Source organism: Pangasianodon hypophthalmus, chromosome 22 (genome assembly GCF_027358585.1).
Source record: "Pangasianodon hypophthalmus isolate fPanHyp1 chromosome 22, fPanHyp1.pri, whole genome shotgun sequence".
NCBI lineage: Eukaryota > Metazoa > Chordata > Actinopteri > Siluriformes > Pangasiidae > Pangasianodon > Pangasianodon hypophthalmus.
Window position 1 is genome coordinate 8,590,081 of NC_069731.1, and position 25,782 is coordinate 8,615,862.

Sequence of the window (25,782 nt, forward strand, 5' to 3'; positions counted from 1 at the left end):
GCAGTGGGCTTGTTACACCTAGCCCATAGCCTTGCTTCATATCATTATGTGTGTTTTTCTTACGAGCACTAATCCAAAATAATCCTCTTTAAAACTACTATCTGATTAGATGCTAAACTGCATTTCATTGCACTAGTACACTGTACTTGTACAAAGTCAATACTGTTGAATCTAATTTAATCTAGTATGGTAGAACCTTTATGCTAATTAGAGCTCATTATTTAAAAAAAAATCTAGACCTCTTACTGATAGAATGTCCCTAGACATCTTGTTTCTTTGTCTCAGTTACCTTCTCTGTCTCTCATTTCAGAGCTGTCTAGGCAGTACACAGTGTGCTAGTGAAGCTAAATATATTATATTAAATCTCCTCCCTGCTCCATGTAATATGCGATTAAAGTAAGTGCAGCAGAGAAGGCAAAAACCTATTGGAAGGTTTTGAGGCTTGTTCAACATAATAAACCATGAGATGCAATCAATCAGCAACACAGCATGGCCACATTCCTACAGAACATGAGTGTTCAATCAAGGCCAAACACAGAAGAGACCAGTTATTCAATTTACCAGGATCAGTTAAGGACTATGGATAAATATCCAAACTAAACATTGGTTTGTGTCCTTGTGTGTGTTTGTGTGTTCTGAATACAATCCCATACTACACACAATATAAGATGTAGAACAACTGCTATGGTCTATGTCCAATATTATTGTATGTGTGTGTGCCTTGATGTGTATGCATGTGTCTAAATGCCCACAGAATGGCAGGAGGATATGTAACCTCAGGGAATAAACAGTACACAGCGGAAAGGGGGATTTTTTGTCAAAAGATCCAGGAGCTGAGTGCTGTTATGCTCTGCAGCCAGCTCACTGCTAGATCTGTCATTTTTTTCTTTTTCTTTTGTCGAACATCATCCTTTCTTAAATATCAGCTACGCTAAAACATTGATTATTGTAATTCTCACTTTATTGTTAAACCTCAAACAAACTTCAGTAAATTCAAAACTCAGCTGCTAGAGTATAAAACACACACTAGGCAGTTTGGTTAGTTGCACTGTATCAGTAACACTGATTGCCTGTCTCTTCCCACATTCAATATAAGCTCCTCTTAATTACATTCAAAACCCTCAGCAGGCTTGCATCTGCCCATCTTTCTGAGACTTTCCATTCTATTTTGAACTCTCCAGTCCTCGAATAGCAGACTGTTTGCCGTTCCCCCACCAGACTCTCCTCAATGGGTGGCAGGTCTTTTAATGTCATGGCCCCCAAACTGTGAAATCCTACCTGAGTGTGCAACTGCACTTCTATTGCCAAATCTCAGCTGTAAACTTAACTTAATAATTATTCTTCTCTTTCTACTCCTACTACTTAAAGTCTTTTTAAATTATGTTACTTTGAGTTACATACTTATAAAGTGACACTGGGTGTTAGAAATTGAACACATCAATCAGTCAATCAATCAATTTATTGCAATAGTCAAAAAATCAGGTGTTTTACATTGTGTATAAAATTAACCAACTATGTACCAATTTTTTATGGTACAGAAATTTATATAAGACAGTAATGTGTAAACTGCATCCTATTCATGCTATAAATACTAACATCATTAACAATGGCATTACATTATGAGAAGTATTTTTAGTTGGCTAAACCAAACTTTGCTATCAGAGAGAACTCAGTCATCACACTTGAACTTTTCCACATTTTGTAATGTAACAACCTAGGACTGAAATGGATTCAATTGGGATTATATGTCATGAATTATAAAAATAGACTAGAATTTTGAAGAGCAAGAGGTCATTTAAACCACAGCATATGTTCACATCCAATGCTGAAAAAAAGGAAAGAATATGGCACAACCGCAACTTTGCCTAGAAGAGATCCACCAAAAGCCAGTGAGGGCATTAGCAGGAAAAATAACTAAGAGGCCAATTCTCCCTCTCTCCAACTCAGAAGGAACTAAAAAGATCCACAGTTCAGATGAGCAGTTCAGAACACATGTTCACAGGACAGCCATAGCCCAGACACTTCACAAACCTGGGCTTTATGGAAGAGTGCCAAGCCATATAAAATCCCAGAGTCTCAATTTTGCCATATTTTTCCACATTTTATTAATGCATTTAATGTTGCTTTACAGCATGTTCAAAGTTTGGGATCTATTTTTTTGTAACGGAACCCTGATTGATACTCTGGGGCCTTCCAGAAACATGTGTATTTATACTGAGATCATGTGACACTATTTGCACATAGTTAGACTCCATTAAACTAATTATATGACTTCAAATGCCAACTGGTTGCCTCAGAACAGGCGCGAATACTTATCACAAGGATATGTTTTTATTTGTAAATATTTTTGCAAAATATATTGATTTACCCTCACAATTCAATATTATAGGTATTTTGTGTAGATTCACAGCAAATAATTCCAATTAAACTCATTTCACTTCTAGGTTGTAATTCTACAAAATGCCCCCATTGACTTGCCCTTTCCATTTCTCCTTTTGGAACTCATAAGAGTTCCATCATAAGAGTTGTTGCAATACTAAAGTGTAGTTTAGCTAAAGTGAAGTTTGTTAGATGACCTTGGAAGTGTGAGGGACACATTTTTGGTTCCAATATTAATGAATTCATAATGAATGTTATTCTCACAATGCACACTTTATAATGCTTAGATAGTACTGGATAGGTTCTAAACTAGAAAGTTGTAAATTTAGCTTATCTGATGTTGAAGTAATGGGATCACTCATTGACATTGTTGTCATCTCACTGATACAACTTTATACACTGTTAAAAGTAAATTCATTGTGCAAATCACCAAATGTTATGTCACAGTCTATGATGAGGCCATATCAGAATTGTTAAATTAAAAGGTTATGGATGGGTGAGACTATGTATTTGATACGTTAAGAAAAACATCAGACAGATGTAAAAGACAAAATATAGTCACAAGCTACGATCTGCGAGGTCCAAGCACTCCTTGCAAATAGCGTCCCCAGTGGCCAGTTCTTTTCAAGATACATAGAACAATAAAGAGACCATAGATAAATATACTTTTTTGAACTAATTGAACTAACTCTGCCCCTGTCAATGACCAGGCTCCAACCTGAGCAGACATCCTCAGAACCTTGTACTGAGCATGACTTTCAGGTTTGGTTCAAAGCCATATTACCAATCATGAATTACAGCTGTTTGAATCAGCTTTGCCGCCTTAGAATAGATCAACATATGGCAGCCATATTGTTTAGAAATGTCAACTTTTTTTTTGATAATTATTGAGATTCAAGTAGTTTAACATCAATTAACATCAAAGGTTGGCCAAAAAGCCTAGGAATAGTTCGCAAAAGTAGGTTTTACATATTATGCAAATTATATCAAATCTAGAGTGGTTATGACCAAATGTTCCAAAAGGCAATTTCGTAAAGTTTGTGCAAACAAATTAAGCTGAAGAATGAAATTTTCAATCTACACTTTATTTTCCAAGAGATATGCTTGCTTTTGTGTGCAATTTCAATGAGACTGCATCACACAGCAGTGAGTCCTTACCCAAACCTACCATTCAAGTTTCATCATGATAGCTCAATGTTAACTCTGTCATATGCCAAATGCTAATGGTGGCCATGTATTTTAAAGTGATTTGGTCAACATATAAAAAAAAAAAAAAAAAAAAAAAAAAAAAACACTTATAGATTAGCACATAGGTGCACCATACCAAGTTTCAGCTTGATTGGACTCATGGTTGCTGAGAAATAGTTATCTAACTTTAGCCCCACCCCCTTTGTGTTACCATGCCACAAACTGTGCATGTGACCTCAGAATCTTGTCCTATGCATGCCTTTCAAGTTTCATTAAAATCCACATAAGCACTCATGAGTTACAGCTGTTTGAGTAAATTTGTCTCTGCTTCAGTAGAATTGATTGATGTGTGGTGGCCATATTGTTTACAAATGTCAACATGTTTTTGATCATTATTGAGGGTCACACTCTGCTGAATAGTTTGACACCAAATTGTTGGAGATCCTAGGACTAGTTTGCAAAACTAGGTTTTGCTCATGCAAATTAGCAAAAAATCTAAGTGGCAGAGCTAAATGGTTCTTTTGTCTGAGAGAACCCAAGGAAACAGGAAAAAAAATAATGTTAGTAGGACTCAGAGTTCAAGTGATATAGACCAAACCGTAAAACCCTCTCACAGGCCCATCTCACTTGCCTGAATAGTGAGAGGGAGTACTGTCTACTGACCAAGATTTATGTCTGTACGACATGAAACTTGGTCTGCATGATTTAATGAAGTAGAAGAAGAAGAAGAAGAAGAATTGCAGTAGGGTTGCAGCACCTTCAGTGCCTAAAATGACAATATATTGTACATTAAATTGCAGCAAACATTACTGGGATTAAAAGGTGTGACCCAGGCCAGAAAACAAAACAAAACAAACAAACCAAAAAACTGTGGTATATGTGGCTAACTTCCCTAAATGAAGAACACCAAACAAAATGCACAGAATATCCTTTTCTCCCTTACTAAGCAAACATACTACACACAGCTACAAGACAAGCACACAATTCACAAACAATAAGATGGACCATGAAGCAGGATTTCAGGGTTAGCTATCTAACTTTGGAGTAAACTCTGACTTTTACCACCAAGGAGGCTCTCTTTTTAGTTGGGTAGATCACCATGGCAACTTACTCTACATGGCTAACCTGCTCCAGGGCAGGTTAAATTGAAGCTAACCACACTGAGCGTGTATAAAGCCCGCTCCTGTCCAATCAAAACTCAAATTTTGATTGCATCACCTTTCCTCAAGGATCCGGCACTCATGTTGAGAAAGAATGTCTATGGCATACTAGAATTTTCAGAAAGAAACAGAATTTGTTAAACTTTTCCACAGGTAATAGCAGGTAACTCATTTAACAGAATATTGGTTATTCATCTATGTTTTTATTATTTGTCTGTAACCTGTTAGGATTTCCCAGAATCACTGCATTAGATTGCATACAAATCACTATTAGAGCATTATATGGGTGCATGAATCTGACTATATTAAAATGAAGTCAGATATACTGCCTCAATCTCCTTAAACCATGGAGAGAGGTGGTCCCTGTGGCTTTGGCGACAGTCATTCCAGAAAGGGAGGAGCTGGGACTGATGTAACCAGTCCTCTGACTGATCTCACTAAAAAAGGCAGTACCAGATCTGGTCCAGTGGATGGCCATGCCAACAAGCTTTTATTCAGGTAAAAGCTGCACTCTGTGGCAGACCACTCTTTCATTCTCCTGACTTCTTTCTCCCCTTTGAGACAAGAGAGACAAGAGCCACAGGAGAGAGAGAGCCGGGCTGTACTGTGTGTGTATGTGTTTATGTTTCAGAGCAAGTGTGACTCTAAAAGTACTAAAAAGTGAGAAGACTAAAAAAAGTAAAATAAAGAGATATTTTAAGTACTAGAATGGCCATATAGGTCATATTGCCCATTTGAAATTGACATGCTTATTTATACTACAGTATACCACAGAATACATGCCTCATGTCTACCGATTGCTGACTTTTATTACATCAGTGTCTAATATTGTTACGAAATAAAGATTACAAAGCACAAAAAGGTTCTGAGTATTTCTGCTTCAAAAGGCCATAGCAGTCATTTCCCCCCCTGATTTTAGCCTTGGCCAATTTCCTCACACCAGCCAGCTCTCCCCATCATACGACAGCTAAGAAGTGTGAAGACTAACTCGTGAAGCTGCCGACCACATGTTTTCAAACTGCTGCTCATGCTGCAACACAGTGCACAGCAGCAGAATGGCATATGTTGGCCCTGCGCCTACCACCTTAACCGGACAACAGAGGATGTATCACATGCCCAGGCATATCCTGTGCCTGGGCCCAGATTATAATTAAAACTAGGTGAAGCTAAAGCCCTATGGCAGCGGTCTTAATTCTCATCCACAAAGGGCCGGTGTGGCTGCAGCCTTTCATTACAGCCAACTTGGAGACATACTTGATAGCTGATTGGAGACTAAGATGAACTGAGTGAAATCAGGTGGGCCTTCTACTTGGATGAAAGTGGTTTTGGTGAAGAAATATGCTACATTAAAAAAAAATGTCATCTACATAATTCAACTGAGAATTGTGCCATGCTCGATTTTGAGTGGAGTAGGAGCAGTGATGGCATGAATTTATTTTAATCATTCAATTCTAGTGTCAAGTAATCTTACCCTCATAAAATATCTTTATGACAGTTCCACTGAAAATTATTAAAATAAAAAAAAAACATTTTAGCAATATGAGAACAAGTCTTATTTATTTGATGTTTGGAGGGTTAAGTATAGAATCGTAATGATAATTTTGTAGACCTTCTACAAACGTCTATGGAAAATTGTGATCTCCGTGACTTTAACAGTAGCATGGTTGTTGGTGCCAGATGGGCTGGTTTGAGTATTTCAGGAATTGCTGATCACCTGGGAATTTCACACACAATAGTCTCTAGAGCTTACACAGAATGGTGTGAAAAAAAACAAAACAAAACATCATACTCTTATCTACTTTTTCCTCATTCTGACGTTTGATGTGAATATTACCTGAAGGTGTTGACCTGTATCTACATAATTTTATGCATTGTGTTACTAACACATGATTGGTTGATTGGATAACTGCATAAATGAGCAGGTATACAGGTGATCCTATTAAAGTGTATGGTGAGTATATGTTTACATAATACATCTACCTGTGCATAAGGTCCTGAAATGCAGCATTCCTGGGGTACCAAGATGGGAAAGAGGGACCCTTGTTGGTAACATAGCCCCAGGGCCCTGCGTGGACTTATCCGGGTCTGCCTGTGCCATTCAACGCCATTCACTTTGCCAGTCACTAACCCACCTAGATGAAAAGGAAAATTATGTGAGAACACTGTTCATTTACTTCACTTCAGTATTTAACACAATCGTCCCACAAACCTGCTGGGCATGAACACCTCTCTTTACACCTGTATCCTGAACTTTCTAACTGGAAAGACCCAGTCTGTGAGGATCAGCAACATCAACCTTAACACCACTACACTCTAGGGCAGTGTGCCCAGTCCACTGCTGTTTTCACTGATAACTAAACACTGAAAAAGTCACTGCTGCAAACTACAGCTCAAATCACATCATCTAGTTTGCTGATGACACTAAAAGAATGGGTCTCATCAGCAACAATGATCAGTCAGCATCCAGGTAGGAGGTGGAGCAACTTGCAGACAGCAATCTAATCTCTCAGTGTCAGTAAAACAAAAGAGATGACTGACTTGAGGAGGAACCATGGTAATCACTCATCTCTGCACATCAATGGTCACAACTGTGGACAGTCAAATGTCCCTTGGAGTAAACACCACCATCACGCATGGATAGCTATAGTGCTAACTACATTGGGTAGCATGAGAGAACACTGTCAGGTGGACACAGAGTCCATCAGGTGATCTAGTCACTACTGCAGATGCAGGAGCGACAGCATCAAGCTCTTGTGAGTCTGCAACAACAACAGCAGGAGATTCTGACCAAAGTGGTGGATCGGCAAGCTACTGGCCAAGATGGCATCCAGAGCCTTCTAACCTCCACTTAATCCTCCTCCTCTCCCATGAGCACCCCCTTCAGCTCCCTCTCACATGCCAGGATGACGCCGTGGTGTACCTGGAGATGTTCGAGGGTACTGCATGGCGGAGAGCAGTGTGGGGGCTGCACATTCAGGCCCTCATGAAAAGAGAAGCCTAGCTGGCTGCCCTGAGTGCCAGCTGGACTACACAGCCTTGAGGAAGGCTGTGCCCAAGCAGGTTGGAAGAAAACTGGCACTTACGATCCATACCATTAGAGGAGGGATATTTACATATGCCCAGCGACTCCTGGACTGCAAAAGCTAGCTGTGTCTGGACCCTTCCCAAGCAGACAGTGTCATCGAGTGGTCATTGAAGGTCATTGCCACCAACCTGATTTGGTGGCCAAAGCCGTCAAACTCTCAGAGGACCATACATCTGCGTGCGTGGACTCAAGGACACTACAAGCCCTCCTGCCCATTTCCAGGACTCTTCATACCCCCACAGTATGGAGGAGACTGCTGCTGCCTACAGCTCCCCAGAGTTTGGCAGCCCTCCCAGACATGCCTTTCCTTTATGAGTGCCAGTAGGGAGGGCCACCTAGCACAATGGCAACAACTGTGGCAAGCCCCAACACTAGGGGAGTGTGGGCCAATCCTAGTCTTGCTCTAACCTTATTTGTTCTTTTTCTTCTTCCTCCCAGGGTGCCACAGAGTCCCAGAGAACTGGAACAGGACCCAGGCAGGTCTGATAGATCTGCGAAAAACCAAGGCATTCCCAGGTGGAGTGCCCAAGGATGGATGTGAGTCAGGTGCTCCGGATCTCCACAGTCCCACAGCCCTCCCTCAAACCAGAGCTGACATACAGAGTGCTGGTTAGTACTCAAGGGGGTATACATGAGGCCTTTGGTGGATTTGGGTGTTCAGACCTTGAGCTACCAAAGCCCGATTTGGCTTTGAATAGGTGCTGGGAAGTGAAGGTGAGTGTGCACATCCCCATGAATACACCTAGTGGATTTCCCACTGGAACATTTGCTCGACAATACTTTAAAGAATGCATTCAGTCAGGTGGCAGTGGGGAGAAAGTCCAAGTTAGGGCGGTGCTATCCCATTTTTCTATTGTCTGAGACCAGCTATACCAAGTGAGCTGGGACATTCGAACCGGAGAGCACATGAATCAGTTGCTGGTACCAAAAAGCTGCCAGGAACCGCTCTTCCATGTGACTCATTATAACCCGAAGGCAGAGCATCTTGGGTTAAAGAAAAACAGCATGTTAAATAAGCATCTACAAATGAGAGACAGTTGTGCTACCTTAATTTGCTCATTCCCCCACACTCCCACTGCAGACTCCCGCTAAACCACGCTCCCACATGCCACACTCTTCACAGCACCTCTAACTAAAAATACTGCAAAATATTTTTACATGAGCTGCTTGCAGTAATATAGTTCTACGAGAGAGGTCTCCAAATCCCTTCATTTCTAAAAGCTGAGTACTGCAAACTACTTTATTTTCAGTGTGGTGAATACTAAATGTCTCCTCTTTGGGACATCTCTCTTAGGGTAGCAAGAGGGGAAGGGGGAAAGATGAAAAGGTTGTGATGGCCAGATGTCTATACACGGTTGGTCATATGCACCTGTTCCTGAAAGGCAACAGAATTTGTTGGAGAGCAAAGAGCTGGCATCATGGCAATCTAATTGTAAAATAACATTCAGAAGTGCAAAAAAAGAAAGGATGCAAGTATATGGAACAAAGGGGAAAAATTAGCAAAATAAATTATAAATTGTCTGTGGAAGATTAACAGTGTGTTTAATAGTCCAGTGTTTTCTATAGCATGATTCATTTGAAAGAAATACGTTCCATGCCTTTCATTTATGAATGGACTGTAGCCAGTCACATAGCTGATAATAAAATGGCTTTAATGGGCTTTTTAAATGCATCTTAAAAATAAAATTCTCTTTACTGTAGTAACATAAAGACATGCTCTTGCGGCAGTACTTGAGAGGTTAATGATGCTGCTCAGACCCCAAATGGCAGCCAACCCCCAAAACTCTGTCAACAGGAAGGATGATGTTTAACACGTCATACAGTTCTCAAGTCTTAAGAATACCAAAAACACCCTCAACTGCAACCTATAGCAGCAAAGAAAAATTCTTTGCCTAAACCACTCGCAGTTTGGTTAGGTTATTTATTTTATATAAATAATCTGTGACATTCAGGACACCGTGCTCTATAGCTGGTGCTATCCTGTTATAGAGCTGATGGGATGTGTTTGTGTTCTGTGACAGTCAGGAAGTTAAGTAAAAATTGTCAGCTCTGTGTCAATTACTGCTGAATTTATGTATCGAGTTATAGAAAGTAAGGAAAATATTTTAATACAATAGCTTATGACAAATAAGGCATGAAATCTAGGTCTAATTTCTCTCAGGAATTATTAGACTGTAACCTTCTCAAGTGTTTCACAGATCAGGGTTTATGTCTATGATCTGTTCATGTTATATACAGCTTGCACATGCACTCCTGCTGACATTTGTCTTGTGCTTCCTTGTGCTTGTGTGAACAGTCTGGCTAAACATCATAATCAGCTATACTAGATGAAACTAGAAGGATTGTACAATAGGAGATTATTTTCATAAGAGCTTTAGTTTATATTCTAATATGCTGAATAATAAGTTATTGGAAACTCTGCCCCACTTCACTACAATTCAGTAAAATGCAGTTTAAGCACAATAATCCCAGTCAATTATAGCGATTACAGCATTGCAAGACTGAATGAAGAAAACCATTTCAGGAGCACTTCTTAATCCTTGAAACTTTATGAGGTGTGAATATATATGAAATGTCATACTGAGGGGAGAAGAAGATGAAAGCAGCCCCCCAGACGGCAGCAAGATGAGAGTAAGTGAGGGGGAGTATAACCACAGCAGGGCAGATCAACCCACCGCCATCATGGACGACATCCTGTCTCACCATGCGCCTGTCGCTTTCTCTCTGTCTCTGAAACTGGAGAAACAGTTCTTCACTTTGCCTGAAGCAGAACCCACCTCAGCAGTCAGAGAACACTCTCTGCCCCCCCATTGCCATTCCTCTAAAGGTAAATACACATTTCTCTCAAAATCAGAGACTTCTTTCTTGTCTTTTTATGTAATATATAACTGATTTCATACATATTTCCGGACAAAATATCTAGGCTAAATATGTGAATAGACCAACATTGCATATCACTGATTTTAAGTACAGAAAGAATATTGACTCACTGTCTCTCCGTTCTCTGAGTCCCAAGACAAATTGAGATAATGAGAGTTAAAATGTCGGGACTGCAGGATCAACCGTTTAGACACGTGTGTGTACACAGCTGCTAAAGGAATCAGCAGTGTCTGTTTGGGTGGCGGAGATCAGACTGTCACTGGCTGATTGTTAGGGGCAGCCATTACAGATCAAGTGAAATAAGCTACAGCATTTCACACTTATGAGAAATCAGATGTGTGTGTGTGTGTGTGTGTGTGTGCGTGCGATTAACAGTGGCTTCACTAATGGCAAACCTTGTCCAGACAGACAGAATGTCAGCCACTTTAGTCTGGGCTCACCCTGTTAGAGGACATCTGAAGGTTTATACCAGACAGAATGAAGAAATAATGAGAATGAGCCACATCTTAAAGTGTATTGTTTGTGTGTATTTCCTGAAGCAGGTATAATAATTAGGTGTGCCCAATACTTCCATAGCCTAACAAAAATGAAAGATTAATGTAAATTAAATGCAGAAGCCTTGTTTGGTTGTGCTACTGGTGGTGGTGGTGGTGTGTGTGTGTGTGTGTGTGTGTGTGTGTGTGTGTGTTAGGGGGTACGTCTGGCGGTACGATAATATCGATTTTTTTCTTATGTTTTTCACGGTTTAGTACAAATATATTTTTGCTGTATTTGAATGTAAATTAGATCGATTTTTTTTAAAGACTTGTGGTTTTGAGTAAATCATATCTGACACATACAGCCTGATGTCTTTCATCAGATAAAAAAAAGTCATTATATGTACAAGTATATTCTACAGTGCTGGTGTGCTCAAAATCTTAATAAATAAATCCTTATTTATCCTAAATATTTTGAATAACGGACAAGAATACAAATGTGGAAATTTGGTCATTTCAGGACACTGAAAAGACTTCGGAGCATATTAAAGGATAAAACACAGGCAGTCCATTCATTTTCCCAGCAAGTAAACTCTTCAATTCTAGCGCTTAGTTTGGGTAAAAGGTTTGAAGCGAATAAACTAGAACCAGCCTACCAGCTAATAATGAAATTCTTAAATATGCTTTAATATGATATTTAAATGATTTTAAACTTTTTATAATAGACCAAAATTAAAATAACGTTATAGTTATTTAATTATCTTTATTCTGGCTTTATTTAAAACTTAATTTGCCTTTGTTTTGCTATATTATGAGCAAAAACAAACCAGTGCAACCGTTTTAGCAGGATCATTTAATAATCTACTCAGTGGGCCTTCGCGGATGTGGATGTGAAAATTATCGGTCCAGATGTAAACATTTCGGAATAATTGAAATTCGATAAGTTACACTGAAACACAACGCCATAAATTTGCTGGCACATAAATAGCCTACTGTGTTTATGTCCGCAAGAAGACCAAATTTTAAAAGTTACTGCAGACTCTTTGGACGTGCAGAATATTATCTACGACCTAGACGTGCCAGTGAAATATCATCCACTTACAAGTCATCATATGTTCTCAATAATACTGATCCGATAGCCGTTTTATTTGAGTTATAAGCTATAGTTTTTAAGGCAAGTTTTGAAAACGTTTTTTTCTATCAGCTTTTTAATATCTCCTGTAACTAAATGAAGTACACCCTCATAGATGAACTGTTTTGATTTAAATCCTAGTTGCTATCTAAACCCAAATAAACAGGGAAGAGCGCTGGAGCTGGTGGCGGGAGAGGGCGTGTCGAGGGCGGGCTAATAGCTGTGAAGCTTGTAGCCATGAAAAGTGCTGGACTTGTTGCGCTTCACTCACTTGAATCAACCTCGCAATATAGCTAAGAGCTCACACATCTCTGCCTGTAACAGTACATAGCGAGCCAAGTTTCACACAGAAACACTGCGTGTTATGTTTAAACGTTCAGCCTTTGATGTTAAGTTAACGAAAGTTGTAAAGTTCCCAAGGAGAAATCTCTGTGATTAGTATGGGCTTCACAGTAGACTTTGTTTTGTTCTGACCGCTATGGATTACTGAGAAACGGCACTCACTGAGCGCGACTCTTGGCGTCCATATCAGCTGGGTAAGAATTAAACTGTTGTGTATCTCTTGTAATTTATTACCCTTAATATTGTTGGGTATGTGATCATGTTATACATTGTGGAAATCCAGTCTTTCGATCAAACTATTGGCTAAGAAAACACAAGGCAACCAAAGAGGATTACTCGGATGTCATACTCAGTTCATTTCCCTTTAAGACTAATCGTTCACTACTAACTAACCTATAAACCACCTGCATTATTAGCAAGACTTACAACAGAGGGGAAAAAACAGCATTTTTTCAGTGTGAGGCAATATCGCTGACATATGCATGAAATAATTTATATTTAGACCAACATCACAAGCAAGTAATTTAAACTGCGACTCTATTGGGCCTAATAGTCGAAATAGTTATTTATCTTTATGGAATCAGTTACAGTGCACTGATATTGTGTAACAGACAATCGAATTAGCAATAAATATAAAAGACGGAGTGCTGACACTGGAGCACTGTCAAATAAACGTCTCCTTCCAGAAAGCTTCAATCATTTTTACACTGTTTTTAATAACACGCTTTTAATCCGTTCATTATTAGGCTTAGAGTACGTGGAGCGTCCTCCATACAAGTGCCTGTGAATTAGCAGTTACTATAAAATCATAATAATATGAAGAAAAATATAAAATAATTTAGTTCGGGCGTATTAGATTGAACGAATTAATATAGGCCTAAACATGTGAATTGTTTTGCAGCCAGTTCCTCTGTGGGAGGCATGCTATTATAGAAAATTCAATCTATATATTCTAACCTGTCAAAGTCGAAAATTCAACAGCGTCTGAAATAATTAGGCTACAGGACCCTTTGTTTTGTTAAATTCAAGACCTTATTCGATGAGTCCAGTTGCAGCCTCCAGAACATCTCCTGCCCTACAGATCTACAGGCTAATGCATTAACTAAATTTCCTTTGTGGAGGGAATTGTGTTGAATTAAATATCATATAAATGATGGATATGTCATTATCCTGCCAAAACAATATCGATGCATGGGCAAAGCCTCCCAGTGAACGTGCATTTAACGCAAAAATTGCTGCAAACTCTAGTTCTCACGTGGGAGCGACAGGCTCTTGTTCAGCGATGTTATATTCCCTGGTTTCTCAGCTTCCCTCGGAGAGGAGCGCTCCTCGCGCTGCCTGCAAAGCTTTTACCGTACCGGTAGTTCTGTGAGGTTAAAACCGGTCACATCAGACTTGAGATAGGTTACATACACATTTATAGGACCTCACTGAAAACTGAACTCTTATTTATGCAATTATTATGCCCTGGTAGCTTTCGAATTGGATTAGATTCTGTTTAATTTGTGATGAATGAATGAATGAATGAATGAATGAATGAATGAATGCGGCTCCACAATCTAGGAGATACTTCACAAATTTTACGAGAATACTTCACTCATAAAGATATCTGACTACCAAATGCCTCTACAGGAGTTCAAGCACTAATGTTTTAAGTATCAAACTTTTAATTGTGTGTGTGTGTGTGTATATATATATATATATATATATATAGAGAGAGAGAGAGCGTAGCCTTGTTTCCCCCTTTCTTCTTTTCTCTCGCAGTTATGAAAATGTGTAATGGCTCAAATATAAATCACTGCAATACGTTTTAGGTTCGGTTAGATTAACTATCTGCTACATCCAAATTGATTACTAGAGGCTAATTTGGGTGGCTGTTTGATTTTTAACAGGACCTTTTGGAGATTAACATTTGTGATCGATTAGAAAATGGGGAGTAAGACTCTGCCGGCCCCCATCCCACTACATCCGTCCCTCCACCTTTCCAACTACTCTTTCCTCCAGGCAGCACACAGGCCTGCCTTACCTCACACTGCCGACCCCCTACACGGGCTCTACGGCGTCAGGACGGTGCAGACGATGCAGATGAACCACTGGACTTTGGGCTACACGCACATGCAGGGACTCCGATCAACCATCACTGAAATGTCAGCTGTGCAGGGCCTCACGGATCTTCGATTCTCGCTCCCTGCGTTACCGTTCACTGCACACTTCTTTCATCCTAAACAAGGAACGATAACTCATGTAATTCCAGCCCTACACAAAGATAGACCCCGATTTGACTTTGCTAACCTTGCTATTGCGGCTACACAAGAGGACGAGTCTAAGACCGATGACCTGTTAAAGCTCACAGCAGGTCTCGGCAGCCAGAGCTCAGAGTTAAACAAACTGTCACCAAACAGAAAACCCCCACGCGGGAGGCTTCCGTCAAAGACCAAAAAGGAATTCATTTGTAGATTCTGTGGAAGAAACTTTACAAAGTCCTACAACTTACTAATCCATGAGCGCACACACACAGACGAGAGGCCTTACACCTGCGACATCTGCCATAAAGCTTTTAGGAGACAGGACCACCTCCGAGACCACCGGTAAGGGAATATAACTTTACTTTCTCTCTACGAAGGAAATGACTTCGTTATGGTGCTTACTTCTTTCTCACATCTTTATAGACCACCTGGCTTAGCATTCGTGTAAGAGTTAGCTCGTGCTTTATAGTTGTTGTAACACATTTTGCGCAGACTGAATGATCAGCCTGCACTGAAGTCGTAGCAGATTCACATCTAAGATTTATGCAATTTTTAATTATTTGATTCGTGGCAAACTATACATCACTGAATAATGTCCTGTTGTAGTCAGATAACTAACATCGTGCACCGTGATTTTGGTTATGCTTGCAGATACATCCACTCCAAGGAGAAACCGTTCAAATGTCAAGAGTGTGGAAAGGGATTTTGTCAGTCACGGACTTTGGCAGTTCATAAAACATTACATATGCAGGTGAGATATTGCCGTTGTCCTGACACCATTCTGTTCGAATTTTGCGCATATCTCTTAGCTCAGTAATAACAATAATAATAATAAAAAAAAGACTATAAACGCATGGTAAAGATGCATCCTTATCACACAGTTTGAGCTTTATCACTCAGGATAATGGAAACACCATTCTGAAAATATTTAGCCAATACAATAAGGTCTTGTTGGTCACGGCAGGATGTTTTGCCTTATTTGGACATCTCCTTACGACAGCTAATAACTTCTTGTCTGAGTCACTGTAGTAGGCTTATGTAGACATGCTATTTAAGCACCTATGATTAAAATGTAAAGGGAATAATACTTTGCTTGCTTCAAATCTAAACAGGAGTCTCCTCACAAATGCCCCACATGCGGAAGAACCTTTAATCAAAGAAGTAATCTGAAAACTCACCTTCTCACCCATACAGACATCAAGCCCTACTCCTGTGAGCTCTGCGGAAAGGTGTTTCGGCGCAACTGTGACCTGCGACGGCATAGTTTGACACACACACTCCACCGGGACTAGCAGCTAAAGCAAAAATAAACCAAATGCCCGTGGCACATAGCAGAATTCCCTACTGATATCTCGGGACACCTTTATTGGACAGAACATGAGACCCAAAGTGAAGATAGCTGGAGACTCTGTGATGCTGAATTTTTACTACATCTACAAAAGCGGTTACTGAAGATGGATGAATGAAACTATTAGCCATTATAAACCGTGTTAAAATGTGGATGTTTGTTGAAATGAATAGTAGAAATAAAATTGGATGTCAAGATAGTGATCTATTTCATGGCACTTCGCAAAGGACTATTAAACTAATTAGACTAACCATTTCACCTCTCTACCCTATTCTTGATGTTGTTGTGAAAGCCTGTAACAGGATTATGAATTCTTACCATGTGCACTGTAAGCCTAGATGAAATCATTATGCTTAAAAATTGAAGTATCCCTTTGCCATAAAGGTTAAGCAATAATGAACAAACGGAAATGTAAACGCTGAGGTATACTTAAGGTGCGAAATAGCACTGCATTGAGTTTTAGGTACAACAAAGTAACATTGTATGTTGGAATAATATAAATGTAGGATATTGTAACTAATAACGTTAGGTTAATGTCACTTAAAACTGATTCAAATCATTTTACTTATCCAAACGCAGTCGTTTTGTTTCAAGCTGGTGGTAATGATGGCAGAAACGAGCGACACAGTCTCGAAACGCAAGCTCTTACGTCATCACGTAGTGCAATAAGCTCGCGGTGAACAGTCCAATCAGAATCAGCTCTTCTGCTGGTCTGAATACAGTAACTCCAATTACAAGGGTCTTATTCCTGCATGCAACTGAAAACGCACTTTCGAAAACAACACGTAGTTCCATTATATAGGATAGGCCTACATATTACTTCTAATAAAGTTGTTTCTAAAAGCTACATGTGTGTTTTCTTTGAGATAACTTAACCCGATAACCCATAGAAGTAACCTGTAAGTACAAGTAATGTCAAGTACACCCGAAAATAAAAGCTGATGAAAGTGATGATTTTAGCGGTTTGTTTGCTGATACGTTTGGTAAAGCTGTCAGAATAATCTATGCGTTTATGTGTGAGGGAGATGCAACTAGTGCAGCTACTGCACGAGGTAGTCACGTATAATTAGACTATTAACTTTGTTTATTGTTGACAATAACGAATCATGCATTTGGAAATTACATCTGTAGGTCGAAAAAAGCAGTTTTTTTAAAAAAAAAAAAAAGTTTTTAAAATTATTCAGTTAGTCTACGGTGAAGTTTGATATATGTGAGAAGACTTTATCTTTAATAACAAGGCACCAATGCTTAGACCCCTGAAGACACACCGTTGTACCATCAGCCCTTTGGTTCTGAATCACCAGGTAATATGACACAGTGGTTTAGCACCATGAACATGTAGCCCATAATCAGCAGCTCAGAGGCAGTTTGCTCAGTGACTTGAACAAATAGATTATTATGACAGCTTATTAACCAGTCATTGTTATACCATTATAAATCATCATACATCTAGCTTCAGAAGGAGACACAATCTATCAGCAGTGTGAGTGAGTGAAATGCAATGGCCCACACTGCGCCTTCATCCGAGCTGCTTGCACCGTGAACCTGAACAGTCCTATCAGGCCCTATACGGGAAATAACTACACTGCTTTAAAGAATAAAGTTTAAAGTATAAGCAGCATGTTTTTACCTGCGTTTCCCTGGGGCAAAGGTTTAACCTACAACTCCAATTTCCAAAAAGATGATAAATAATTTAAAACAATTTAGGACTATTTTAAACTGCTGTCTATGTTCAGCTGGGTTTTACTGTGTGTAAGTTCATACTGTGGGTTAGGCTGAAACGAATCCCAATCTTATACATGGCAAATCATGCAATCTGTACTTGATCACTATAATGAAAAAAATGTGAAAATACAGCCAAATTGTAAAATATAAATAAATTGGAGCTTATGTATCAGCTTAAATGAGCTTGTATCACTAATGTAATTTGTCAGTCAGGTTATTCCTTACTCCTTATAGAACTTTGCCATCTCATATGAAGGAAAAAAGAAAACCAGGAACTCAGAATGAGTAATATGGAGGGTATGTTCATACTTATGGACAATCAACTTAATTTTTGTGTGTAAAAACAAAATCTAATAACAGTATGTTTATGCGCAATTTTAGCAACGTTAATCTGTCCATTCTTCATTTATAGGCATGTTAGATAAGTTTACAATTTGATTACAGTTAGGTATTTTATATGTTTCAGTGAGGAAGAATATAGGTATAGAGTACTGTATTGCTGAAAGCTACTTCTGTCATAGAAACCATTTTTATTAGTCTAAATATACTTCAATTAAGTCTATAATTAATTATTACATATTGTTAATCATGTATAGTAAGGACATAGCTTACCAGTTTAAATTCGATTCTTTTAGTCTTTTATTATCCCTATTCTACAGCTTAGACAGTAAATCTAATACAAGTGTGTTTTTCAATAAAATCCAACAGTAAATCCAAATGTTCAACTTCTACTACTACTACTACTATTATTATTATTATTGTTATTATTATTGTTGTTGTTGTTGTTGTTGTTTGTAGTGGTAGTAGTAGTAGTAATAGTAAAAGAAGAAGAAGAAGAAGAAGAAGAGGAAGAAGGAGGAGGAGGAGTATTAGTAACGTTTATTTTTTATCATTACGCTTATCATTATGTGTATAAGGTTTAATATGTTAGTATAAGATTTCAAAAGTCACTAAAGCCACGATTTTAACTTCACAGGATACCTGGCATAACAACACAGTACGTTGATTAGCTTAAAACCCTGAAAATTAGATAATTAGATACTAGATCTTATTTCAATATAAACTATAATTAGATAAAATAATAATAGGCCTAGTCTTCTGATTATCACAGTTATATAACAGCAACAGAGGAGGTAAAAATAGCCTATTTTAAGCAGCAGTCAGTACTGTTTCACAAGAACTTACTGCCTGTAACTGAAACGATCGATAATAATTCATTTACAGTTTATTTAAAGTGTAGGCTTAGGTAATAATATAACATAATATAAATGTTAAAAACATGTGAAATTACAGTAAGTCAGTTATGAAGAGGAGTTAATGTGCATCGTATTTAATTACAGGGTAACATTGCACTGTCTATAGCAAGTGTAACAAGCACTTCAGCAGTTTGGATATTTCAGCTGCGCCTCCTAATCCACAGACCTGCTGCTGGACTCGTCTAGACAGGATGATAGGCTATATAATGCACAATAATACTTGTCAAGATAAATTTGTCAGCATAAAGCATCGCTTGTGAGACGTAGGCTGTATCAGAGCCAGAGTCTGCAAACCTAAAACGTTGTCACGTATTGGCTTTTTAAACGTCTGAGGGTTTATTATGATAAATATTCAGAATGTATTTGCGCAGAAAAAGAGTAATTGTTAGGGTCAAAGCAACAACCTCGGTAAAGTAGTTTTCGGCGTTCTAGGAGAAACCTTTATACTTAAATAATTTTGAAAATTGCCTGCAGCATCGATGTTTCTGAGAAAAAGAGGCAAAATAAATAGCAATGCAGGTTAAGTTATAAATAAATTACAATGCAGTATAAGTATTTAAAAATAAAATTATATAAACAATCATAATATGTAATTATGTTTATAATTATAGTAACTAATTACTTATAATTTTAGAAAACGGACAGAAATGAATTAACGTACAGTTTATTCTTGTTTTATTTCCTGGCGAGTTTTATTTCATTTCTGTGTAATTTATTAGCATTAGTTATTATCACTGATATAGGCTTTATGGTAGGCTTCCATCGCACACCTTCTTATAAGCGGCGAATCGTCGAGATCAGGGGTTCTCAAACCATTTTGCAGCCAAGGACACCTTTATCCCTAAAATAAATTCAGTGGAGCCCCGCAGTACAGATTGTTTTTTTAAAGAAGTAATCAAACTATTCAAATATCGAGCTCATTATTGAAATATGTACAATATTGTTTGGTTAAAGCCAAATATCAAGCTCATTATTGAAATATGTACAATATTGTTTGGTTAAAGCCAGCACAAAGGTCTCCGTTAAATGGTAGAGCCAACATCTCTCTCTCTCTCTCTCTCTCTCTCTCTCTCTCTCTCTCTCTCTCTCTCTCTCTCTCTCCTCTGTTGAAGACGATCTTAACTTCAAAATGCTTTTAGGAAGCTTAGCCTTGCTTGTTTTTGAGTTTTTGAGGTTTGGATTAAACGCATTTATTAAATGCATTGCATTAATTCACCCATCATTCTTATTAAACCCATTAAGAACTCAATAATGTAATAATTTTGAAAATAGTGGGTTGTGAGTTCTGCCACTGTAACAAAGTAAAATTAATAAATAAATAAAAAATACACTTTGAGAACCACAAGATTAGACTGTGGTATATTGAAGCCAGAACTGTCTCCCAGTGTGGAAAAATATTACCAGCCAAATAATATACCCTGTTCAGGTAATGTACAGTAACGTTAATGCATGTTGCTATAGCTCTTCGTAGTCTACATGGATTACTGCAAGTTAATTAGATTGGATTTGACGATTTGACATGGTGCTGGACTTATGTGTAAGATCAAACTTCAGGAGAATATGTACAGTGGATATCAAAAAAGTCTACACACTCCTGTTCAAATTGCAGGTTTTGTGTTGAAAAATATAAAACTAACATAAATCATGTCATATCATTTTACATATTTAATGTGATTTAACAACCAACAAAATTCAAGTGAAAAACAAATAGAAACGTTTTAGGGGAAAAAAGGGGGAAAAAAACTTACAATTACCTATAATAATAGGGCATGTGCTCAGAATTAACCAGTCACATTCAAACTCATGTTCAAAAGTAATTATCATACACTTGTCGTCAGTGAAGTGATTATGATTAATCCCAAATAAAGATCAGCTGTTTCTGCAGGATTTTCTTGACATCTTCTTGATTTCATCTGATGAAGCCATGTACAACGTATGTACAGAATCTCATTGTCCTTTTCTCATTCATTCAACATTCCCAAAAAATCACTTTTTTTTTTTTGATATGTACAGATATGAGATTCTTTGCACAAACCTTTCCCCAATTTCCCTGACAAACCTCCACCCTCTGAAGTGGACACTATTCTAGCGGTCAGCCCTTGCTCCAGAGGGTCTATTTCAAGACTATATAGTGCAATTTTCTCTCTTCAGCCTTTATCTAATGATTCTCTTTGAAGACCTTGACACAGAAATAGACAAGGAGACCTGGACAGAAATTATGAACTGGGTCCACTCCTCTTATTTGTGCTTGACATGAAGTGCTGCAATGTAAGTTTGTTTACAGAATACATTGGTCTAAGAGCAGACTGGCTCATCTTAGTCCTGCCATTAATGCTGACTGTGATAGGTGTCACTCCAGCCCCATTACTTTAATACATATGTTCTGGACCTGCCCTTCCCTCTTTTCATTTTTGTTTTCAGTTTTCAACTCACTCTCAGTCATTCTCTACCTGGCTATTTCGTTATTACTTCATTGCTTTTTTCACATTTCACATTTTTTCACAAATCTTGCTTAACTGGAAAACTCCTCACCCACCATCACATTCTCGTTGGACAAAGGACATTTTGTATTTCATTAGACTCAGTAAAATTAGATATTCCCTCCACTGACCCAATATACCATTATCTAAAATCTGGAAGCCCTTTCTAGCATACTTACACACTTACAACTCATTTTAGCTGACTAACCCTTTCCATCCCAGTCACAGAATATTTTTACCCCTACATCACTATCTGGACAATATGTTGTGTAGAATTTAGTTTGTACTTCATGCACCTACAATTTTGTTTATCTGTGCTTGCATATTTTAGTGCTTTACTTATATGTATTAATTAATTATTTATATTTTCTATTCATATCTTCATAATTACCTCACTTTTGTCTGAAATTATTATTATTGTTATTATTATTATTATTATTATTATGTTCTGGGTTATGTGTTATTTTATTTTATTTTATAACATTAAGATATTACAGTACTTTACTGGCAACTCAAATAGCTGGCACTGGATTGTCAAATTACAGTTTATTACCATATTTTTGGGACACAAAGAATACTTCTGAGGCATCTACTGGCGTACCATCTTATGTGACTTTTGCATGTGCTCACTTATTTTGGATGTGCACACTTGACAGCTTGTTGAAGTTGCATATTTACACGTTTACACACAATTCAAACCCCAGTGATATCTCCAACTGCCCCAGTCTGCACTGCTTATGTACCTTAATGTCATGCACCTGCTATCCCCATAATGCCATCATACTGACAACACCAGTGTAGTGAGATGACATCACATGTCCACACCAGGTCCCGAATCCAGGTTTCCTGAATGGCAGACACCTACACTTACTGCTGAGCAAAAAGCCAGAGTGCATATTCAAGTGAACCCAATCATCCTTACAGTGTATTTTCTATTTAACCAGAAAGAAGAATGCCAACTGTGTCATTCAAAAGTAAATTATTACATTCATTATTTTACCTCACATACATAAAAAACAATATCACATGCACTCAGTAGGTCTGTCTCAAGATCTCAAGCAACCTCTTCTGTTCTTTGGAAGGAAAGTTGCCTACAAGCTTTATTATGCCCTCTCCTTTTCAGAAGAATCTTGTGCAAGAATCCTTTTTGAGAATCCTTTGCAGCCCTAAAAATGCAATATTTAGAGTGGCATGGAAGGATAACATTTATTAGCATTTATTTATTATCAATACACTTTAATCCATCACACAACAGATCTATTAAAAATGACCAAATTTCAGTCGGTGATCTTCCACTCAAAATCCGTAAGTTCCTTTATGAATGACAGCACCTGTGAATTGAGAGCAGATCTCTTCCTCATCACTTTCTTTCCAGTTCTGTGGTTCACTCCTACTGTTGATTTACTGTCAAGATTAAAGAAAAATTTCTTTTTTAAATAAAAAACATATAGAGTATTGGGAGAAAGTTCATATAAAATTCCAAATGTGTGAGCACCAATACAGTTTAAGTCCAACATCATCCAGCATGGTTACTAGGTCATTGAAAACCCATAAAATATTTACCGTTTAAAGAATTCAAGAGTTGTGGCAGCTTCCTGATATTCTAGGTATTCTGAACACATAAAAACATCCAGAAAAATGCTGCTAGACCTGCCAGGGAGTTTGCATCTGCAGGACCCATCACAATTATGCCCTCAACAGAGACCATCCATTTCTCAAACCCCAAAATGGAACTGGAAATCAGAACATTGTGACTAGCCACACACAATTAATTTTATTTTCACAGTACTGGACAAACAATTGGACCTTAAAAAATTACCAAGCAAAATGATCTTTGGGGTGCTGGGTATAGAGCGTCATGGGAAAGCCATGGGAAAGTTCAGTGATCTGCATAGTTGAACAAGCAAAGTAATTATTTCACATGGCAGACGAACCATAAAAAGGCAAGACTGTCTGCAAGAAATACCATACATCAGCTTCAATAAAGAGTGAATCTTGTTTCCCTCTGAAGTACAATTGTGCCACCAGGAGAGCTGATAGAACTTTCTGAAGTAGTGGTGCCTAATTTATGTTTGATGCACTGAAGGACAGCTTACACCTCTGAGCTCCATCCACAGTGAAATATCCTTCTGCCCTTGTTGTTGAAGACCTCTTGTAAACAGACCACCAGGTCAATACTGGTAAGTCTGTAGAAGTGGCTCAAAAACCACTGCTGCACAAAAACAAATGCCAGCTTTCTATTATGTCCTGGATGGTAGGTGGAGGAGATGCTTTGATTTGTTGTTGCTACAGAATGAAGGTTGCTGTCATATGGTCATCAACAACACCTTTATCGGAGCTGTAATGTCCTTCAGCTTAAGATAGAAGATAGCCAGCATGGCTTGTTCTTTCCATTAAGTGACTACAGAGTCTTTTCCTTTCCTTCTTTACACTGCCAATTGATGCAACCATGACTCTCAACCTTGGCAGAGGTGTTCTGCACTGGTTGGATATCTTCAACAGTTGTTTCAAGCTGTACTTTGGGTCTACTTAGTCTAACAAGATTGTTGCTCTAATTTACATTCTAATTTCTAATTACTATTTTTTTTCTCCACACTAGTTTTAATTTGCCACAAAATGGAGAACAATTTACCCTCTTCAGTCACATCTGTGAAACCTTTTGGCTTTTTCTGTATTATAGACTTACAATAGCTACTTATTTCTGCACATTCATGTCATGTGGGATTGGGACATTTCTCTTGGATGGAATTAACTAAGGTCCTAAACATTTGACATCTTCCTGATAGAGGAATCTGGCGTAAACAAAACCTGTGCCAAATCAACATGTGGACAATGGAAGGTGATCCACTGTGGCAAACCCTAACGGGAGCAGCCTAAAGAAGAACAACAATTGGAGTGAGACTATTGCAGCAAAAATAGTTTCAAGATTATTAACAACAGTTGAAAAGCGTTTCCCTTGGCTGAAATCTTTCATATGCTCCTCCCTACTCAGTTAGTATCACTAACTGTATTGGGTCAATGGCAGATCTGTTGTGAGGGAGAATCTCTGAAGTGGTAATATACAGTAGGCTACATTGCAAGTATTTTATGTTTCTTCCTAGAGCCTGAGAGATTAACGACTTCAGATGAATCTCGGTGGAGAATTATGGTGAGTGAGGAGGTGGTGAATGTTTTGCAAACAGTTTTCCGTCTCTGACATCCTCGAGAAGATTTACTTGTACTGGTACTTGAGCTAGTGTATAGTCATACTCAGTGCTTGCTGATGGTGATATTTGATGGGAAGATTAAATCTAATAACTATCAATAGCTTGACTATTGATGATGATGATGATGATGATGATGATAATAATAATAATAATAATAAGAAGTTGGTGTGGAAACGGGTGCTTGTTAAAAACTGTAAATGTTAATAACAGAGGTGCAAAGTATCTCTCTCTCTCTCTCTCTCTCTCTCACACACACACACACACACACACACACACACTTAAAGGCAGATAGGGATTTGTAGTTCAAGTCATCAGAGTGAATCATGAATTAAGGATGCTTTTCCATGGCCTAGTCAACACAAGCAAAATTTTCTTGGATATTTCACAAGAATTAATCATTATTTTAACAAAATATGATATTCGGATTATTTTACAAAATGTAAAATAACAAAATTTTGTAAAAAAATTTTTTCTTTGTAATTTGGAGCATGCTTATTTCATAAAATCCTCCAAAAAACGCTAAAGTTTGAACAAATCTCCCTTTCACGAGTCGAGTGCTTTTTGATTTCGTCTATTATTACTGTTGTTTTTATGTTTTGTTTTGTTTTTATATTTGACCTTATATCAAATTCACCGTATTAGCGCCCTCTTCATGACAGTTTGGCAAAAACATTGAAGTCTATGCACACGGAACAGATTTCCTCCTCTTTTTCCTATGTAATCCTGGGTTCTTTAAAACTGGTCAGCTCTCTTTTCCCTGCACTGCTGTATGAGCTTGTATCTTTTCTCTGTATATTTACTACATGCAAATAAAATACGATAAATCGATTCAGGTCTACGTCATAGTATCCTGTTGGGTGCGGAAGTGACGTTGTTCTT

At 38.1% G+C, this 25,782-nt stretch overlaps 1 protein-coding gene across 3 annotated transcripts; it reads left to right on the forward strand.

The window, feature by feature from the left end:
• Window positions 1–10,315: 10,315 nt before the first annotated feature.
• On the forward strand, window positions 10,316–18,263 carry osr2 (odd-skipped related transciption factor 2). Of its 3 annotated transcripts, none has more exons than XM_026923923.3 (4): window positions 10,316–10,639; window positions 14,535–15,230; window positions 15,540–15,639; window positions 16,001–18,263. In XM_026923923.3, exons 2-4 carry the CDS (start codon window positions 14,572–14,574, stop codon window positions 16,178–16,180), a joined length of 939 nt encoding a protein of 312 aa, XP_026779724.1. In that variant the 5' UTR covers window positions 10,316–10,639; window positions 14,535–14,571; the 3' UTR covers window positions 16,181–18,263. The 3 variants fall into 3 exon arrangements, with proteins under 3 accessions (XP_026779724.1, XP_026779723.1, XP_026779725.1); XM_026923922.3 differs by lacking the exon at window positions 10,316–10,639 and adding an exon at window positions 12,464–12,836 and having other exon boundaries at window positions 16,001–18,262; XM_026923924.3 differs by lacking the exon at window positions 10,316–10,639 and adding an exon at window positions 12,466–12,836 and having other exon boundaries at window positions 16,083–18,262.
• Window positions 18,264–25,782: the final 7,519 nt, after the last annotated feature.